Source organism: Anolis carolinensis, chromosome 2 (assembly GCF_035594765.1).
Source record: "Anolis carolinensis isolate JA03-04 chromosome 2, rAnoCar3.1.pri, whole genome shotgun sequence".
NCBI classification, from domain to species: domain Eukaryota; kingdom Metazoa; phylum Chordata; class Lepidosauria; order Squamata; family Dactyloidae; genus Anolis; species Anolis carolinensis.
The window spans coordinates 113,333,837-113,355,244 of NC_085842.1; the positions used below are offsets into that span (position 1 = coordinate 113,333,837).

Consider the following 21,408-nt stretch of genomic DNA (forward strand, 5'->3'; position numbering starts at 1 on the left):
ATTTTGATTGATTGACTGAATGATTAAGTCGCAGATCTTTTCAAGAACTGGAAAGATTATAGTGCATGCTATTGAGATTTTAGTCAAGTAAAAATCATACTCAATGGGCCACTCCTTTGGATCTATATTAGCAGCATACACACATTCTCTTTATAGTTTGATGAATTTATCAGTGTTTAACTGCTGCCATTTAACAAAATAAAATTACACATTAGAGAGGAAGAGGTAAGGGAGGGATACTCATTTCAGACTTGGTCATTTGTCTTCTATAATGTCTAGTTATGTCCTGCAATCAGTTGGCCAATGTGAGGAAGTTTGCCCTGTGGCAAATTGTCAGTCATGCTTCTTCTGATGACCTTTCTACATCATTTATTTATAACAGCTGTCCACATATTTTCACATGCCCATGCAAAGCAGGTGGACATAGCACTGAATGAAACATGCAGAATCATCACGAGATGCCTTAAACCTACACCTGTTGATAAACTCTACAAGTTAGCTGGCATTGCCCCTCCTGACGTGCGACGGGAAGTTGCTGCTAACGGTGAGAGAAAAAAGGTTGAACATTGTGAAAGCCACTCACTGCATGGCCATCACCCTCCTCCCACCAGACTCAAATCAAGGAAGGGCTTCATGAGAACCACCACTCCTCTTGATGTTCCTCCAGCAACAGCAAGGGTGTCCCTCTGGGCAGCTAAACCTGGCAATTCTAACTGGATGGCCCCCCAAGAGGGTCTTCCTCCAGGGGCAAACCAAGAATGGGCAACTTGGAAGTCCCTGAACAGACTCAGAAGTGGAGTGGGCAGATCTAAAGACAACTTGGCAAGGTGGCACTACCTGGAGGAATCCTCCACCTTGTGTGACTGTGGAGCTGAACAAACAACTCAGCATATGTATGCTTGCCCACAATGCCCTGCCTCATGTACGGAGGAGGAGTTGTTTAAAGCTACAGACAATGCGGTTGCTGTTGCCCGCTTTTGGTCCAAAACTATTTAGTTGCTTGTGATTTCTTTTCTTTTCTATTTTATTTCCATTATTTGAAATGTATTTGCTGTACCAATGCTTTTGACACGAAATAAAAAAAAATAACAGCTGTCCACATATTTTCACATGGTGGTACTCTGGTACTTTGCCAGCATAGCTTCTTTTACCAGCATATGAATTCACAAATAACACAGCCCAACAACAAATATCTATTTTCTTGGTGACTTGGTTTTTAGGTCTATTCCTGGGGTTATTTGAGATGTTGATTCACAAAATTACATTGGATGTTGTTATGTTTATTTATACCCAGCATTTTTCTCCACAAGGAGATTCAAAGCGGCTAGACCTCACAAGCTCTAATTTCTTAGGTATGGCTATCAAGGTTTTCTATGGGCAAGCAGATGATGACTGGTTGATGGCATATGTTCTTTATCCCAAAAACTAGAGCTGACAGGGGAAAACTGGTGCAATTTTTGTAATCATCAGGTCAAGTATATCCTGAAACAGGGCTAACATTTGAGGCATCAATGTGTGTTGGTCCATGTAATAAGCTAACAGTCTGTCTTCATTGGAGAGAGGAAAGAGGTTAGTGGAATGAGATTCCTTGGAGGCTTTATTAATTTCTGTCAGATTGTCAGTTGTGCTCTGAGCAGGGCTTGCATTGATGCAGCACCCCCCCCCCCCCACCCCCCAATTAAGAATTTCCTGCCATAGAAGAGCCTGGAAGAGCTTTCAGCTATGACTTTTTATTCCCAGTTTATCTATTCAATCTGGTATGGAAGGAAAAAAAAACAACACTGAAAAATCTGGCAAGCAATTTACTCGCTTTATCAAATGAAATAATAGCTGCCATAAGGAAATGCAGTTGCTCCTCCCTGTTTGTGCGCTAAGCATTTGGATTAGATTGTTTGCGTATTACTTTATTTGCTGTACTACTGCCCTATACATAACCAAAAAATATGTTATCTCTGGGCATTTCTAAGTCTCTCAGCTTGATTCTAATTAAGCCCTCCGGTTTAATTAATTTTGCCTTATTTTTTAAAAAGGATAAAGTAACATTGGTCTGATAACAGAAAAACTGATGGGGAGAAAACATAGATGTAAACTCTGAAGCTTATCATGCTTTTTACCCAGTTTGTGTGTGTGTATATAGGTGCCTTCAGGCTGTCTTTTGACTTATTGTGACCCCTCTAATGGAGCCTCCGGTGGCCTAGGGGATAAAAGCCTTGTGACTTGAAGGTTGGGTTGCTGACCTGAAGGCTGCCAGGTTTGAATCCCACTCGGGGAGAGCGTGGATGAGCTCCCTCTATCAGCTCCAGCTCCATGCGGAGACATGAGAGAAGCCTCCCACAAGGATGGTAAAACATCAAAACATCCGGGCGTCCCCTGGGCAACGTCCTTGCAGACAGCCAATTCTCTCACTCCGGTTGCTCCTGACACGAAAAAAACCCCTCTAATTTTAAGATTTTTTTAAGTCAAGGAATCCTGAGAGGTGCTTTATCTTGCTCCCGCCTATGAAATGTAACCTATAGTACCTGCTACTTGTTGGCTGTTCTCATTCAATTGCTAAATGAGGTAGGCCTTCCTTACTTTCCAAGATCAGATATGATCTGGAGCCTTTCTTACTAGCTCCAGCTTGTTGGGATTCCCCTTCTTTCCTGTGTGCAACCTCAGCTCCAGCCATGGAGTCCCCCTGTCCCAGCTCCATCAATGGACAGGAGGATTCCTCAGTAGCCTCCAGGTACAGGTTGTACAACTAAGGCAAACAAAGACCATTTTTTCCAGACCATTAGCATGTATAAGGCCCTGGTATCTTTAGCTGAGACTGTGTGCAGAGGGGATCATTAAGAAAGGAGGTACTGGATACTTTCTTTCATGACAAACAGAAAAGTACACATGCTGATAATAAATTAGGAGTTAATGCCAGTGTACATCATCAACCCAGGTTTTCAGTGTAATTACATGGTCCCTAAAGTGTATGAGGAGCCATAGGAAGGATTTGATTTACTCCTCCAATGGCTGTGATACATCTTTGTACTCCCATGGAAACTTCCACAGCTTTTACCTATGGAGTGTTAAAACATAAACAATGATTACAACATTATTATTAAAGAACTTCTCACAAAGAGACTAGTTGTGGAATGGTGAATATTACAATGTTTTAGCTAAGACTCATAATCAGGTCATGTTCCATCACAGCTTTTTTATGTGACTCAGAAACTTAACATGTTTAATCTGTCTTAAAACTGAATAATTTGAAACTGGCTGGAGTAAATAATAATACTGCACCACGTAAGTTCATCTCTTTTGTATTTCTACATTCATTTTGTATTTTTAAAAAATTGTGACATTCTGGAAAGCCCACAGGCCTTTTCCTTCTTCTTGAATTAATGATGTTACCTGATGTCACCATAATTTAAATTCCAACTTTGCCCTCTTTGTATCTGGGTAGCAGCTGAATGTATTATATATGAGACCAACTGGAGTTGTCAAATTTTGTCCTATTAGATCTCCACTGAATTTCATCAGAAATTGCAGGAGGTCATGTGGGTACCATTTCCATATGTGAAGTGAAAATCCTCCTTTCAGCCTGTCTGTTGCCAGTTTGCAATGTTAGTGCAAGACAACATGGGGAAATCAATTAGAAATTAGCAGTGTAGTCCTATGCATGCCTTTTCAGGATTAAGTCCTACTAAGGTTAAAGATATTTACTTCTAGCGCAGTGGTTCTCAACCTGTGGGTCCCCAGATGTTTTGGCCTTCAACTCCCAGAAACCATAACAGCTGGTAAACTGGCTGGGATTTCTGGGAGCTGTAGGCCAAAACACCTGGGGACCCACAGGTTGAGAACCACTGTTCTAGCAGAACCAGTGCGGTGTATGGTCTGAGTGTTAAGACTATGAATCTGGAGACCAACATTCAAGTCCCCACCAGGCTATGGAAACTTTGGATAAGGGTGATCTTGGACAAATCACAATCCCTATGCTTCAGAGGAAGGCAAGGGCAACCCTCCTGAACAAATCTTGCCAGGAAGTAATAGGTTCATTTTAAGGTTGCCATAAATCAGAAATGACTTGAAAACATGCAAGAGCAACAAGGTGTGCATAGCATTTCAGCTTAAATTTATATTGTTACAAATGTAGGTTTTACAGGGAATTTTGAGAAAACCCAATAAAATGTGGAAAATTCCATGCCAGTTCCCAGTTGTCAAAAATATTTTAGCCATCCAGATCCACAGATTTTGTATCCATAGATTTAACCATCCATAATTTGAAAATACAGTGTTCCCTTGCTACTTGGTGGTTCACTTTTTGCTCCCTCACTCTTTTGCGGGTTTTTTTTTTTTTTTTGTGGTCCAAGGCACTCTCAGAATGCCTTGGACCTTAATGCTATCCAATTAAAAGTGGTATCTCTATCTATCAAACTAACCAATTAAACAACATAAAGCAACTCACAGATGACTAGGCCACGCGGCGCCTGCATTTTGCACATGCGCTCCCTCCCCCCCCCCGCCCCCCGCTCTTCCGAGAAGGCTTCACTGGCCTGGGAGTTGGGAGGTTTACAGCTTTCTCTGCCAAATTGTTGCCCGCCTCACCAAACTACAGTGCAAAACGGGCTTGCTGTGATGACTCATGGGCCTTGTAGTCCTGTTCCTAGTATTATTGTGGCAGATGAAGATGAAAACATGGGGTTTTCGCTGGTTCAACAAGAACTGGAGTCTCTTCACCTGCAGGATGTTGATGTTTGCCCTCAAGAATTCAGTAAACCAGGCCTTGGGCAGTACTCCCCTCCGTTTCCCAGGAAGGAATTTTATTCTAAAGACAGGGGAGTCAGAGAAGCTAATCGCAGAAGTCTAAGAATCGCTGCCAAACAAATGGCTGATTAGGTCTGCTTCCCTTGGGAAATTCTAAGGAGTCTTGCATCTGGACAGAGTTGGGTTTCGCTTCTCGTTCTCTAGGGAAAGAGTTCTGTTGGCGGGAAAACGAGACCCAATATAGGTGTTTGGCGCGAGGGATTCTTTGCGGAGTCAATTGATCACCTTCAGGAGAGAGATCGTGTGTGGACTTCGTAATCCCAGTTCCTTGCTTCCCGGATCAAGCTTCAAGCCTTGCCCTGCCTCGCGGTTTTACCACGGACCCTGCTTCATGCTTCATGTTTTGCCTTGTCTCCAGTCACGGATCTAGTCAAGAATCAAGTTTATTTCCAGCCTTGTTGTCAAGCTTCATTGGACTCTAAGACTCTGTTATTTCCCCACACTATTGCTTGGCAAAGTGTGTGTTTCGGTCAAGTGGATTAAAACTTTGAACTCTAATATCATTTATTGGACAATACATTTTTGGACTATATTTGACCTCATTTGAAAGGTCTGCTTCTGAACTATATCCTTCACTTGTTTTTATTGATTTTATATATTTCTTTAATAAAGATATTAGATAGAGACTGGCCTCTGTATAAGGTTATTGGTGCCCAGCTGCCAGGGTTCTGACACTTGCGAAGGAAAGAAAGGCCACATAACTACTAAATATAAGGTATAAATATTAAAATAAATATAGTGTCCTTACTTCGTGGATTTTCACTTATTGTGGGTGGTCCTGGAACGTAACCCCCACGATAAGTGAGGAACACTGTATTAACAAAACAAAAAAAGTTGATTTTGCCATTTTATGTAAGAGACACCATTTTACTATGTTACTGTATATAATGGGAATTGAGCATCCACAGATTTGGTACTCATTGGGGGGGGGGGGTCTTGAAACTAAACCTCAGTGGATACCAAGGCCCCACTGCATTAGGCTTGCAGTTCAGTGCAGGCGATCCCATCTAGCACATGTGGTGGATATACGGTGAATAGGCTTCCACCTCCATAGCAGATATGGATATCTATTTTGACCCACATCAGAGTGTTTGCAATAGTGACATTGAACTGGTGGGATGCATTTTTTTTCCAAATAGGCTTGAAGCTACTAATTGAGTATGAGTAGCAATGGCCAGTTACAACACAGAAGAAATTAGTAGTGAGTACCACTATTTATTTATTTATTTATTTATTTCCAACATTTATATCCCGCCCTTCTCACCTGAAGGGACTCAGGGCGGCTTACAACAATGGCAGTAATTTGATGCCTACACAAAATTAAAATCACTATATTATGTTGGATATAAATATTGTGTCTAGATGTCATGAATATCTTGCATGTGTATCTTTGGGCTCTTAAATGAATGCCACTTACAGCATATTTATAACATTTAATCTCAAAGTTGTACTCAGTGCATTCTGTTCAGGTTGAGAATAGGGGAGCAGGCCCATGCTGAGTGGGAATTCATTGGGAATCATAGGACTTTCCAGATATTGTTTTATTACAAGTCCCATCAACCCTAACCAACATTGCCTGTTTAAATAATGCTACTGGTTTAAATTCAACATCTTCATCATCAATCCCATCTCTAGGTTAAAACCAAATTTAGTCCTACTTAGACCCCACTTGGTGGAATCTATGGAACTTAGTTGTGGCCAACAAGCTCAATTCATTTCATTAGTTCCCCATAAAGTAGAACTAGTATGGCACTTAGCTCACTGTTAAACAACAGCAACAAATACTAGTTTTAAAACCAATCTCTCTTACTCATTAAAAATAAATCAGAGTGCAGCGTTTCAGAAGCCTTGCCATAATTCCCACAGTGATACATGACAAGGTGTTTATAATGAGGATTGTGCTTGTGTATTTGGGGACTACTGTGCCTTTGGACAGACAGCAGGATTTTCCACTTGCTTCATTATTTTTTACTTGTCTACATTTGATTTCCATGAATGTTTTACAACTTTAGCAAATAATGTATTTGTATTCATGCTTTACAGCAATCATTTTGAGATGTTTTGCTGATTCATATAAAATACCTGAGCAACAACAAAAACGTTAGAAACCATATGGGTGGCAGGTGCCCGTGGCATACAAACCCTCAAAATAAGCACAATGAGGCTGATTCAATCTGGAGTTTGTTTGAATTATGTGCATAGTAATGCAGACATAACAATACACTATTCCTGCAAAATCTATTTGTGTGGAAGAGAAAAATCTGTCACAACAAGGCTCTTTGAATAACTTGTTTAAGCACAGCAAGCACCTGTGGGCCATTGGCTCAAGTTGTAGCAAGAAAGAGTTCAGCAAATTACTGCTGAAGTAGAATACTTGCTGCTGCTCAGCCAACTAAGTAGCTAGTTAGAAAAGTTGTTAGCAGTATGGAGAGCCTGACTCTATAGTCGATTGTGGGGAGTGTAGTGTATGAGGATGTGAGAAATACTGAAATTCTTATGGAAGGAAACACATGCCTTTAAGCTGTGCTTTCATTGCTTTCTCAAACCAAGCCTTATGCTAAGGTAGAAGGTAGAGGCATTTTTCATTGGCAAAAGGAGCCTTCTAGATTTTTTTTTTTTTTTGGTTTTACAATAGCCATGTTTCAAGTGTTTTATGAATGTCTCAATGTGGAAAGGAGACTGGAAACTGTATTACACCCTTGGGGTGTAACCAAAGATTTGAAGCAAAACTTTAACCCTGTTCAAGTGATTTTGGTTACAGTTTTCTCAAGACATCCCATCCAAGAAATACGTTGGTAGAAAACGAGTAGACTTTTATAATGCCTAAATAGGCCTTGTGCTCTTTCTTTTCTCCACATAATAGCATGTAATTGTCATTTTGTTTACTACGCTCACTGAAAAGAATAAAATTATTTGCACTATTAAATATCAAAAACATTTGAACAGGGCTAATTGAGCCACAAAGTACAACAACTTTCTGAGAGTGTATTAGATATGAGGGAAGGATGATACACTAAGATGATGTTCTAACTATAACTATTTAATATTATTAATAGAAAGACCCAGTCCTTTAAACTTGACCATGCCCATCTGTATTTTAGAATGTGTTTTATGAATGTCCGGTGTAAGTTAATAATTTTTAACTGTTTTATAGTGTATTGTACAATTTTTATATGTGTGTTTTATTGTAAGCCGCCCTGAGTCCCCTGTTCGGTGAGAAGGGCAGGATATAAATAGTGTAATAAATAAATAAATAAATAAATAATGCAAAAGATCTTGTAGTCTGTAACCTTTCTTCAAATAACACCTAGAAATCTCTCAGCGCTGTATTTAGGTATTAGGTTTATATCAGTGAAATGTAATGCTAAAACAAAAAACTAGTTAGTATTAAAGGCGCTACCATATTGCTTGACCCCCTGCCCTCCCTCTCCTGCATTCCTGTTTCTCAGACAAAAAAAGAGGTATTGGACACTACAATACAGTGAGTCCATGGATAAAGAGTCCACATTTTCCCAAGTTCAAAGGCAAAATAGTGACTGCAAAGGATGATGGGAGCTAAAATGTTAAAACATGAGATGATAGTTGAAGAAACTGGCATAATGATCAATAATGGAGGTTCTGCATAGTCCTAATCAGATAAAGTCTTTCCTTGAGAGACATTGTGGCTTTAACACTCATCCATATCTCTCAAGGAAAGTCTTTATCTAAAGAAGTTACAGCATAGATCCAAAGCTTCTTATAATACCTGAGGAGCCATGGGAGATCTGGTGATCCTGAGCTGCAAAGAAAAACCTCTCTAGATCAGTAGTTCTCAACCTGTGGGTCCCCAGGTAATTTGGCCTACAACTTCCAGAAATCCCAGCCAGTTTACTACCTGTGAGGATTTCCTGGAGCTGAAGGCCAAAACATCTGGGGACTCACAGGTTGAGAACCACTGCTCCAGATGGTTGGGAAAAAGTCTCTTGAGCATTGATCTGTAGTTCTTGATCAGATCAAACTAGACTCATGCATTTTGGATGATGAATGGCAGATGTGGTTATGATCATTGTAACCCTTCAGACAATCTGAGCTTGATTTATATCCATTGGTGCCTGCAAAACTGAATTTTAAAATTTTGATTATATGTCCTTGGTCTATTTCTCTCTCTCTTTTTATGCTATTGCCCAGAAAACCCAATCATATTTTGAATATAGGATATAAGATTATAAACTTCCTTGCATGTTGTGCTTCATTTCGTTTAACAATAAACTGGTTACCAAAGAATCCATGCTAGGGGCAAAATTAATAACTTGACGTTTATGTTATGAGAAACACACATGACTCTGGTTGTTACGATAAAAGAAAATAACAGTAAGAGTAGTAGTAATAATAATACCTACTGACACACACAAAAATAGATGTACCGGTATATTCAATCACTTTGAATTACAATTAATCATGACTAACATCTGGTGGACTGAGATTCTTATTTTATCAATCCAATTTGCAATAAATGTTTTGTTTTCTCTCTGCTGTGATCCTTATGTTTACAAGCTGGTTAATCTCTCTTCATAGTTATTGGAGATAAACGCAGAGGAACGATTTTCTCAGCTGAGTGATATCCAAGACTTTGCTTATTTGGCTGATATCAACTGGGATGCTGTTCTACAAAAGAGAATAATACCTGGATTTCTTCCTACTGTAAGAATGTTGTTTTGTTTTGTACACACCTACTCCATACTTTACTATAGATGATGATGATAAAAAAACATTAACTTGTCTAATATATCTCTAGCATTAAATCACTAATTATAGGGGGAGAGCTCACTTTCCAGATGTAGGTGGCCATAAAAGACATATTCCATGCATATTGCATTATAATTGGAATGATCTCTCTCTCTCTCTCTCTCTCTCTCTCTCTCTCTCTCTCTCTCTCTCTCTCTCTCGCCCATTTCTAGAAAGGGAAGTTGAATTGTGACCCAACCTTTGAACTTGAAGAAATGATCCTGGAATCCAAACCACTTCATAAAAAGAAGAAGCGCCTGGCTAAGAAGGAGAAGGAGAGTGGCAAAAACGATTCCATCCAGGTGAGGCATGGAGAGGTTGATCACAATGTTTATCCCACCTTCACTTTGGAAAGTGCAACTTTGCACCTGCCAGTGGACCTATGGCTTATTTAACGATGCCAAGATTTTAATAGTTTTCATCTTTGTTTGATGTCTTTGTAAAATATTGGTCTCAAGAGACAAAAGATTATGCTTCTCAAACTGCTTACTCAAGTCCGATTGCATTGACATTTCTTGCAGTGCTTGAGGTGTGTGGTTTGGAAAGAAGGCTGCAGCTCAAATTGGCAAGTCTTGCACTGTAGCTGCTTATCTCTGCCCACTTGGATAATAATGGCATTGTTTCACTTTCTAATTCTCTGTATTTCTACTGTGCGTTGCTGATAGATTCCATGTTTATGCCACATTTTTGGCACAGAAGATGTAGAAAGCTTTTTGTGGGATTACCAGCACTTCATAATCCTTTCTGAATATCATGAATTTCTTAGGCCATTAGCAAAAGCTCACATCAAAGCCCTTATTGCAAGCCACCTTTGATCATATATAGATATGCTGTGCTTTCTGTTTTTGAGTAGACCTTTGGGGGAAGGTGGGATAGGAACGAAGGGGAAGGGGGAATGTAAACACTCAGTCTCAATACTGTTTGCAGATAATGAGGTAGCAAAACGTTAATGTTTGCTCAATGACCACTCTTAATGTAAGCCTTTTCACTTTGTACAAATTATAGTGCCATGATTCCATTTTAACTTCCATGACAGGGCCCATGACAGGGATTTACAGTTCTCCCTTCCTCCCTCTTTTGCCGCATTCAGTCATTGACTCTGTCATGGGGGAATGCCAGCTGCCAAGCCCACTGGACCACTTTGCTTAACTATCCCCATCAAATGTTTATACTCCTAGCTTTGCTGCTTTATGTTATACTGAAGGGTTCTCTTTTCTGTTTGTTTGTTTGTTCTATAATGGAAGGCTTGTAACCTCCAGAAACACCTGGAATCAATCCAAAAAGACTTCATCATTTTCAACAGGGAAAAGTAAGTATTGACCTGGAAAGGAGACTTTATCTTGGCATGTCGACTAATGAACTCAGTCTGTTTTATATATAGAGAAGTCTGATTAGAACTCTTCAAATAATTAAGATGGCAGTTTGACATGAAATCCATAAGATAGCCCTAGGGAATTAGGCTTTATTCATAGGTCTTTGTGTTGGGCTGCTGCTTCAATGACTGAATTCCAGTTGTGAAGGTTTGTTCATGGGGTGATTTATATGATTATTTCAGAGGGTTTGTATCTCTCTTCCACACTACTCTATTCCTCTTTTGGGGAAATGTAGTGATACAGTTAGAAAAAATAATTTCTTGGTTTGGCCAATAAAAGAGATGATGTTGGAACAGTAGATTATTTCTTCTAACAGGCCATCATAGAGAAAGTGAACCATAAGATAGATGGTCCTTTTCTATCCACTGTGATATCTGCTATTCTAGTAAAGGCCAGAGTGCTGCAAACATGTTTTAGCAATCTGAAAGTAACTGGAAATCCAACTCTCCATTGTTCAATCTAATGACATTCTAGCTTCATACCCTAGACGAGTGATTCTCAACCTGTGGTCCCCAGATGTTTTGGCCTTCAACTCTCAGAAATCCTAACAGCTAGTAAACTGGCTGGGATCTCTGGGAGTTGTAGGCCAAAACACCTGGGGACCCACAGGTTGAGAACCACTGCCCTAGATGCTATGAGTGGCACCTTAGTCCATGGTTAAGAAATCAAGTAAGAGGTACTCATGAAGTTGCCCATAAGCATGATATGCTAAAAGCAGGAATTATGTGATCTCTGATAGTCAGTTTGAAATAGGGGAACAGATTCTGCTTGTAATAGAGGGAGGAGCTAATTTTAGAAGTGTAGCAGGTATTTTATAGTAATGTGATGTCAACAGTAAACAGGGCTTTATTGCTGAATGATTATGGACTTTGATCTCTCTTTTGCATGCTATAGGATGAGGCAGCAGCATAATGAAATGCAAGAGAACTTGATGTTGACACAAACCAAAGACAACCAGGAAGAAGATGACCAGAATAATAATATCTGAAATCCATTTGGCTTCTGTTCAGGTGCTGCTGTTGAAGGTCTAGGCTTTGAGTTTAGCTAAACCCTGAATAAAACTTCACACTGCTATTAAGAACGGCTGGCACTTGGAGCTAAAACCTGGGTGTCTCCTCCTAACATGAGAAGTTAGGGCCTAGTTCCTTGCAATAGTATATAAGGCACAGGCTCTCATTTTTATGCCTTCACCAGTGTTTTAAAAAGTTTGACCATATGGAAAGAATCTGGTATTTTTTCCTCAATAGTAGAAGATTGAAGTCACTCCTTGTTTTATTTATGTGGCACTTCTGATGGCAAGATATTAGGGCTGCTGAGGATTGGGGTCAGTCAACTGCCAATAGGAAAACTTTACAAGATTTTTATTGTATGTTTGCCAGGTGGATGGTTGCTTTTTTTAATGGACGTTTGAAAAAGATGGGAAAACTGCAAATGCAGTGCAATAGTCTAATGTCAAAACCAGCATATTCAATACCAGTACTCTTCTAATCTAAAAATTATATTCCATTTATGAGCTCACAGTAGAAAAGGGAAATTACCTATAGTTTCTTTGCTTTGAGATTTTTCCACTGTTGGCAGCATGTATAAATTAACTTAAAAAAATTAATCCAGCATACTTATAAATAGAGAATCCACATGTAAAGCCCTAGAGCTCCTACATGAGGCAGAAATTACTGATAGCATGAACAAACCTAAAATAAAATATACTGAGATCTTTTACTAGGACCTGCTTAGAAATAGAATTCACCAGCAAGTGCAATGGACAATCCATCATTGTAGGGAGAGGGCAGTGGGATGAACGGATGCTAAACATTTTCAAAAGCTTGTATCTACGAAGAATAGCTATAGTGCTACTTACTCTAAACATTTGGGAAATTACTGTGATCAATATCATATGCTTGATATAAACTGTGATTACTATATCCTTTGTAGCCTGAGATTGCAATTTGATACAGTTAGATCTGCTAAGAGCTGTCATACATCTGAAGCACAGAACAGTAGGATAAAGGGAGCATAGCAAACATTAAAATGACATAATGCTTCACTTTTGGGGGATTACTAAGAATTGTTCTTTAAGGGAAGAGTATTTTATATGTTGGAAATTCATTTAGTTTATCAGCCCTGCTTTATGTCCCAGTTCCCTTTTATCCCTTCCTATATTTCATCTCTCTTCAGATATAATAGAGTCGGTTAGAAGACAAAGCCATAGCAGTTGATGTAAAAATCAAGCCCATAATCTCGATTTTCTTCGTTTTTATGAGGCTCTTTGCAATTGGAGCCAAAATGAGCTGGAAGATTGCTTCGCCGCTTTAAGGCCCACTGCCCTCTGGTGGCCTTCCAGTTTTAAGTGTTTCTTTGTTGTTTTAAAGACAAAAGGTTTCTTAGCAAACAGGAAGTACAATGCTGCAGCAAGTTCAGTACTTCTCACTGATTTCAAAGGAAGAATTAAACTTCTCCTGTTAGTGTCCATTGGCCACTATTATACATAAGCTACTTAGTTCAACATATTTAACTAAAAATGTTTCCTGGTTCAAACCCAATGGACATGTCATTCATGTTTTGATGCCCAACAGAATGGACTTTCTTCTACCCACACAGTTGGTGTCTGGTAAAATAGGTTGTAGGTATTGATATTGTGGCAATAGTATTAGGATTATGATTAGCAATCCTGTATATGGAACAGTTACAGTAGAGTCTTGCTTATCCAACATAAACGAGCCAGCAGAGTGTTGGATAAGTGAAAATGTTGGATAATAAGGAGGGATTAAGGAAAAGCCTATTGAACATCAAATTACATTATGATTTTACAAATTAAGCACCAAAACATCATGTTTTACAACAAATCGACAGAAAAAGCAGTTCAATACATGGTAACGTTATGTAGCAATTACTGTATTTATGAATTTAGCACCAAAATTTTATTTATTTATTTATTTATTTACAGTATTTATATTCCGCCCTTCTCACCCCAAAGGGGATGCAGGGCGGATCACATTATATACATATAGGGCAAACATTCAGTGCCCATATACACACAGAAATGAGACAGAGACAGACGCAGAGGCAATTTAACCTTCTCCTGAGGGGATGTTCGATTCTGGCCACAGGGGGGAGCAGCTGCTTCATCATCCACTGTGATGGCACTTCCTCATTCCAACATTGTAAATTACTTAAATTTGCCTCCCCACTTTATAAGTAGTACCTTATTTCCTACTTGATAGATGCAACTATCTTTCGGGTTGCTAGGTCAGCAACGAGCAGGGGCTACTTTTTTTTTAATTGACGGGTGCTCACCCCGCCACGGGCTGGCCTCGAAGTCATGACTTTATGATCAGAGTGATTTATTGCAGCAGGCTGCTCATCAACCTGCGCCACAGCCCGGCCCCACAATATCACAATGTATTGAAAACATTGGCTACATAAACATTGACTACTAAAAGGCAGACTGCGTTGGATAATCCAGAACGTTGGATAAGCAAAGGTTGGATAAGCGAAACTCTACTGTACTTAGATTTACTCACCCATAACTGTTCCCTGGACATTAAGTCTAGTTGTGTCTGACTCTGGGGGTTGGTGCTCATCTCCGTAGAGCTGGCATTTTCCGTAGACACCTCCAAGGCCATGTGGCCAGCATGACTGCATGGAGTGCCATTACCTTCCCGCTGGAGCGGTACCTATTGATCTACTCACATTTGCATGTTTTCGAACTGCTAGGTTGGCAGAATCTGGGGCCAACAGCGGGAGATCACCCCAATCCCCAGATTCAAACCACCGACTTTCAGTCAGCAAGTTCAGCAGCTCAGCGGTTTAACCCGCTGCTCCACCAGGGCTTCCTGACACCATTCTGCCACAATCATAACTCTTCTCCTCCCTGACTTTATCAGGTATCAGCTAATACAAAGATCTTTGCTGATGAATGAAACACAGGTGAACCCATCAGTTTTGGGGTGAGAAGTTGGGCCAAGACAGGTTACTGATGCAGAAAACCAGTAATCACCTTTTGACATTTTATTATCACATTAAAGCAGGACACAGGCTCCTTGGAGATAAAATTGTGGCTTAGAAAATTAAACAAAAAGTTGATTGCAGCTAACATTGCATACCATATTTTTTATTTATATTTCCTACAGAAACTAATATGTATTGCTTTTTTCAACAAAACGCCAGGAATGCCTTCTACCAAATAAACCAAATCTAGGTTGCTGACTGAGACCTTGCGCTTCTAGCTGCTTTATTCTGAGATTAACTGGTTAGAATTGAAACTGTTTTGGAGCAGGAGTTCCAGAACTGTACAGTTTTCAGAAACTGAAAAGTAGCTGTAATCAGGAAAGTGGCTTCAATGCCCGCTGTGACCATTATGCTCAAAAAGTCGTTGCCTTCTACAGAATAATTCAGACCAATGCCTGTCTAGTTTATAAAAACTTACCTGCTGTTGCCTAAGCCAGGATGTATTTATTGTAGAATCACGGAAAAACCTAGTCAGTCATCTAGTTTAAGAGAAAAATAAGATAGCTTTCCTTTCTTCAGTCATGTTGTATAAGAGGCACTAACTGTCTTGAGTAAGTCCTATGACGTGCTTGTTGTGCTGTACTGCCTCTCGCTTTTGGCCTGGCCTGCTGCACCAGGCTGAATGTTGATGGCACTGCATCTCACCTGCCCATCCCCATCCCCATTTGAAGACATCAGTCCTTACTTCTCACTGTGGTACAGCATCAAGAAAAATCTAGCCCTTCAATGTGGCAATTGTTTAGACACTCACTACTGACTCCCATTTACTAGCACTCTCTGACTTCCATTTACATTGAATTATCCTAATTTGCATATAATGAAGACACATAGCTTCTCTGGGGACATGGGACATGGGACATGGTTACAGGAAGAGGTAATAGCTTTGTCAGTTTGCTAGTTGTTTTTTTTGGGGGGGGGGAGTTTAAAAGGATATTACCTCTGACTAACCAATAACATCATATGATGGACAACTTCACATGGATCTCAATACCAGTGATTGAATGGATGCTGTCTTATCAGTACTCATAGAAGAAGGCAGTGATAATCCTTGCAGAGTGCTTTCAGTCTGGAAGTATCTAGTGATAAGTAAATATTGTCTGTAACTAATTGCAAACATCTAAGTGCAGTCATCACATGACTATAACAAAATTGTATGTGTGAGATTATCTTAACTGCTTTTGCAGTGAAAGTGACTCTCTAGTTACTTTTGTTACTATAGGAGTGCAGATGATGTCATAATTCAAGTGCTGCCTCCCAGGGCCGTAGCCAGAAAAAAATTTCGGGAGGGGTTTTGAAAATTTCGGGGGGGGGGGGGGGTTGAACCCCTAGCACGCACCCCTCCCCGCTACAAACCTGTCAATATCTGCTTGAGATAGTGCCTGGAGGGACTCTTAATGTTTTGCATCTCATAGACTTAGCATGGGGATTTAGTTAACCAGTTAAAATTCATGAGTAAACCAGATTTTTTTTATAACCTGAAAAATGTCGGGGGGGGGGGGGGTTGAACCCATAAAACCACCCCCTCGCTATAGGCCTGCTGCCTCCTAAGTTGTGGGTGCTGAAGCAACAGTGAGATGACTGGTAAAGAAGTGTGTTTTGTTCTACAAGCTAGTGGTTTGTAATATTCAATTTGTTTTAGTTATGTTAAAGAAAAGAAGTTCCCATTTATGTTATTAGCAATTACACTGTAAAGGGAGGGGTGTGTGTCTTGGAACTATTCACATAACTATCCTATATACTCAAGTATAAGTCTTGAAATTTTAATTGAAAAACCTGGGTTGACTGATCAATGAGGTAAGTGTGAGTACGGCACTTTAACTTAACACTGGAAAGTTGTCGAGATTTGTCCATGATGCTGACACAGATGTCAGATTCACTACAAATATGTAGCTCCTCATACCCAGTTGCTCATCCTCCTCTGGCTGGCAGTTGAATCCTGGGGAGTTGCCTTTGCTGTGAAGAAGGGAAGGATGGAAAAGTGACTATAGCAAAGCTGAAAATAGAGAAAGAAATGAGGTGTGCTCTTAAATAGTGTGCACTTGTCTTCTCCTTCTAGGACCCTAGAGCAGCCAGATCTTCACAATCTGAATGGCACTGTATGAGCCTAGACCTGTGAGTACCAATAGCTTATGAATTAGGTCCAATTGTGTAATTCTGCTGAGAGGATGGTTTCCATCAGTGGAACCAAGAGGGGATGATCCTCCACCCAAAGCCCTCAAGATCTAGCCTGGAGTGCCAGGGAAGGTGGAGAAGTTGTGTGGCAGCCATTGCCAGTGAGGAAACGCAGTCATGGCATGCCAGTTCTGCTGGTCACAATGGAGTTAACTGTTCAGACTTGAATAGACAGGAATGGCTGACTGTTTTGGTACTTGTGTAATTTAAGAAATCATAAGCTGTATTTATATAATTATTTAAAATTCTACTTATAACAGGGACTTCAGGATTCTTGTACTGTTTTGATCAATTGTCATTTTCAAACACAAATCTTTCCAAGAAATTGCTGACTGATGAATGTGGGTTCAACACATTATAATAAAATCACAACAGATGTACACAGGGTAGTTTTATGTACAATGGCAAATAGTAGATATTTAAATCTAGCTATTTCCATGTCACAAAACATGTAAGGTTTGTTTTCACCATTTTCTTTCACAGACAGGTGGTGAAGTCAGTTTATTCATAGTAAATGTTAAACTGAATAATTATGTCATAAAAAGAAATACTGGGCATTTTTTCTCTTCCATTTTCTAAACCTGGTCTATTAAACTTTCTATATGATGCTTATGTGTACTGAATCTTCTTTCCCCCTCTCTTGAGTTTTTAAAAACACAAGTTAGTTGTATTAATGTATACAGATCTGTTATGCCAATAGTTCAAAAAGGCGAGTGTGTGGGCAGGGCAGAACTGTGAAGAAATGCAGAAACCCAATGCCCCAGCCTTTGGAAGTGCCACTGTTTCCACTTGGCCAGTCTGTTCTGGGTGCGGTGTAACCAAATTGGTCCACAGAGAAATATCATGCCACAGCCTTGAAAAAGAAACCAGAGTATGGGTAGCAGCAGCTCTGTCCAATTGCATTGAGAGTTGTAACCCACATTTGTATCAGACCATTTTAGCACTTCCTACATTCTTGCTGTCTTAGGTCAACTGCTGACATCTACCAACTCCTACCTACACTGTAATTGGGACCACGATCTTTCTGTGACTTGTACTTTATTTCTTCAGTTGCTTCCGACTCTTCGTGACCTCATGGATTAGCTCACGCCAGAGCTCCCTGTCGGCTGTTGCCACCCCCAGCTCCTTCAAGGTCAAGCCAGTCACTACAAGGATATCAACCATCCATCTTGCCCTTGGTCGGCCCCTCTTCCTTTTTCCTTCCATTTTCCCCAGCATCATTGTCTTCTCCAAGCTTTCCTGTCTTCTCATTATGTAGTCAAAGTACTTCATCTTGACCTCTAATATCCTTCCCTCCAGTGAGCAGCTGGGCATTATTTCCTGGAGTATGGACTAGTTGTATCTTCTTCCGGTCCAATGCACTGTCAGAACTTTCCTCCAATACCACAGTTCAAAAGCGTCCTTTGCTCAGCCTCTCACATACATAGGTTACTACGGGGAATACCATTATGATTTGCACTGCAGTACTTTAAAAGGTGGTGGAACTAAAATCTGTTGGCTCAGATTTTTTGGCCAAATGGTTGATTTTTGTTACATTTACTGAGCTGCAGAACTTGGTTTGCACAGTGAGCCAAACCCCACAAGATAGTGTAATAATCAGACCATTGTTGCATCAGGCAGAATATCTCCCAAGCCTGTGAAAACAAGCATCCCAGAATCTTGTACTACCCTTAAATACTTCCATTTTCCTCTGCAGTTCCTATCAAAATGGCGACAGGAAGTGATGCAATGTAAGAAAGGAGGTATTTGGGCTTGTTGTGAGGAAAAGGTTAGATTTGCATGTGGTGGTGGGATTGTGACTGGGAATTGGCCTTAGCCCATATGCAATTGTCCATCCTTGGCATAGAACTTTCTGCCATTAATACCTCATCTTCTGCCAAAAAGCGAACCAAGGATTGAGATTCTACTTTGAAATTAAATGCACTGAATTGCAGTGAGGCACAATTAAAACAAAACAAATGTGCAACTGAACATGTAATGGCACTCTCCACAAGTCTTGCTTCAGACAAATGTCCACCCTTCATATGGATGCTAACAGTATTCCAGCCATGATTTCATGCCCAGTAGTCTTCTGCACAGGCACTTGGGTGTAAATAAAGGCCACATTTCTGCTGTCAAATGATTCTGATGTATGTCTAGCTGTTTTATTAGAAACTTAAGCCAACTAAATTTTGTGCGCACATCTTTTACCCTTTTCCCCCAGAAAAAAATGCATGTTCCATATATTCTCACACAAAAACACATACTTTTGATCTCACTGCTAGCAAAAGTTCCAACTAGCCTAATATAAGAACAGTGTTATGTATGGTTTGAACCTGAATGACATCCTTTTATATCCCATCAAGACTACCTCCTATTAGTCAGAAAGCAGCATAGGTTTTAGCCAATCTGTTCAACATTGTGGAGGTTACCATCTTTGTCATGTAAACAACAGATAACTGTTAGCATTTTAAGTGGAACAAAAGGTGGCTTTTTCTGGATGATTTTGTGGAGCAGTTCAGCCACATCCATACATTACCTGGTCCCAAGATGACTTATAGATGAAGACAGAAATGGCTTCCCTTGTGCCACACCTTTTTTTTGATGATGGTGGTGGGCAACGTGTGCACCGATTTTAATCCCATGATTTCTAATGCCTGTTGTATGTGCATAGGTTCCTACAGTTATGTTGCAGCCCGAGGGATGTGAATATAAGCATGCCAGCTAATCAGTGAAGGTTTAAAACAAAATTCCCCTGGGATCCGTCTTTGTAAGTGGATGTATACATTTATATGAAAAGAAGCTTGATGCTTGTGTATCCTGACTTAAAACTTTAAACAAAGGTCGCTTTGTGTTGTCGAAGGTATTCATGGCTGGAATCACAGGGTTGTTGTGTGTTTTCCGGGCTGTATGGTCATGTTCCAGAAGCATTCTCTCCTGAAGTTTCGCCCACATCTATGGCAGGCATCCTCAGAGGTTGTGAGGTATATTGGAAAAAAACTAAGCAAGGTCGCTTTGAAATTGTCCAAAATTATCCGTCCCTTGGAAAAATTTGTCCTGAATAATATCAGAGTACATTTGGAAGACAGATGCAACTGCTCCTAGCCACTACATTTCATTTGCTAACCTCTGTTCTTTCTATCTTTACTGCAGTCAGTAAAATAACCCACCCTGCTTCTTAACATAAGCTGCTGTCCACCAGTCCCTTTATTTCACCTAAATCTAATTGTGGAAAAAAAAACAAGGAAGAAAATGAATCATCCTACGGAACTGTGCGGCACTGCACCTCCTCCAAAACAGCAGGACCAATTTAAAGTGTGATGCATGATCAAGTTCACTACCCATTTAGTTGGCAATGGTTTACTGCGGTGGGGAAACTCATAATATACGTCATGGATTTTGCCAGGGCAGAGAAAAGACAATGCAGATTGTGGCCGCAGAAAGCTTTAGCAGTATGATTCAATTCTAGCCTAAAGAGAAGTACTTGAAAACAATACTCAGCACTTAACCTTAGAGTAGTGAGAGAACGTGTTTCCTCGGCTTCTCTCATATACAAGGACAAACCTCTTCCTTTTTGCTGCAACTAAAGCTGCAGACACAAATAATCTATTATAAAACAAAGATACTATAGCTTGTGGCCAGGCATGCGTTTGCACAAGCAAAAACACCCCTCTACCTGTATAAGTCAGGGGCTTGATATTTACCAGCATCCTTCCCACTCAGGCCATCCATATCACCTCTGTGCCCCTAGTATGCAATAGATGATTTTGGAGAATTTTTGTTTTCACAATTCCACACAAAGAATGTTCGACCTATATTTAGTATACAGAGAGTCTCTGAGTTATAAACATCTGATTTACAAATGACTGATAGTTAAGAATGGGGGTGAGACAACTGGAAGTGAGAGAAATCTACCCATAGGAAGGAAAATTCACTCCTGAAAGCGAGATCATGGGGGAAACGTATCTCCACTGAACCTTTTTCACCAATCCTTGTTTCTGCAACAAGACTTTTTTTTTTTCAATATATATGTATACACACACACACACACACATACGTGTGTGTGTGTGGCTGGAGTTACACTTAAAAATGTACCTGTTCTGATTTATACACAAATTCACCTTAAGAACAAACCTACAAAACCTATCCTGTTCGTAACTTTGGGACTGCCTGTATATTTACTTTAGTATATATTAACTTTGGAGAGCCAAGATATAAAAAATCCCTATTACAACTACCATAATTTTAACTATATATTAAGGTAAATACTTTCCTTAAGGGTTCTTTCATGCTACTCAATTGTAGCACATTAGAG

The 21,408-nt window shown here is 39.9% G+C and overlaps 1 protein-coding gene across 3 annotated transcripts in view; it reads left to right on the forward strand.

The window, feature by feature from the left end:
- Nucleotides 1–17,722, forward strand: part of stk32a (serine/threonine kinase 32A) — a 98,632-nt gene extending 80,910 nt beyond the window's left edge. For all 3 annotated transcript variants that reach the window (XM_003217439.4, XM_062970421.1, XM_062970422.1), the window contains 4 exons: nucleotides 9,352–9,477; nucleotides 9,735–9,863; nucleotides 10,806–10,870; nucleotides 11,829–17,722. In XM_003217439.4, the coding sequence (XP_003217487.1) occupies nucleotides 9,352–9,477; nucleotides 9,735–9,863; nucleotides 10,806–10,870; nucleotides 11,829–11,922 (414 nt within the window). In that variant the 3' untranslated portion in view covers nucleotides 11,923–17,722. The remainder of the gene's footprint in view (nucleotides 1–9,351; nucleotides 9,478–9,734; nucleotides 9,864–10,805; nucleotides 10,871–11,828) is intronic.
- Nucleotides 17,723–21,408: the final 3,686 nt, after the last annotated feature.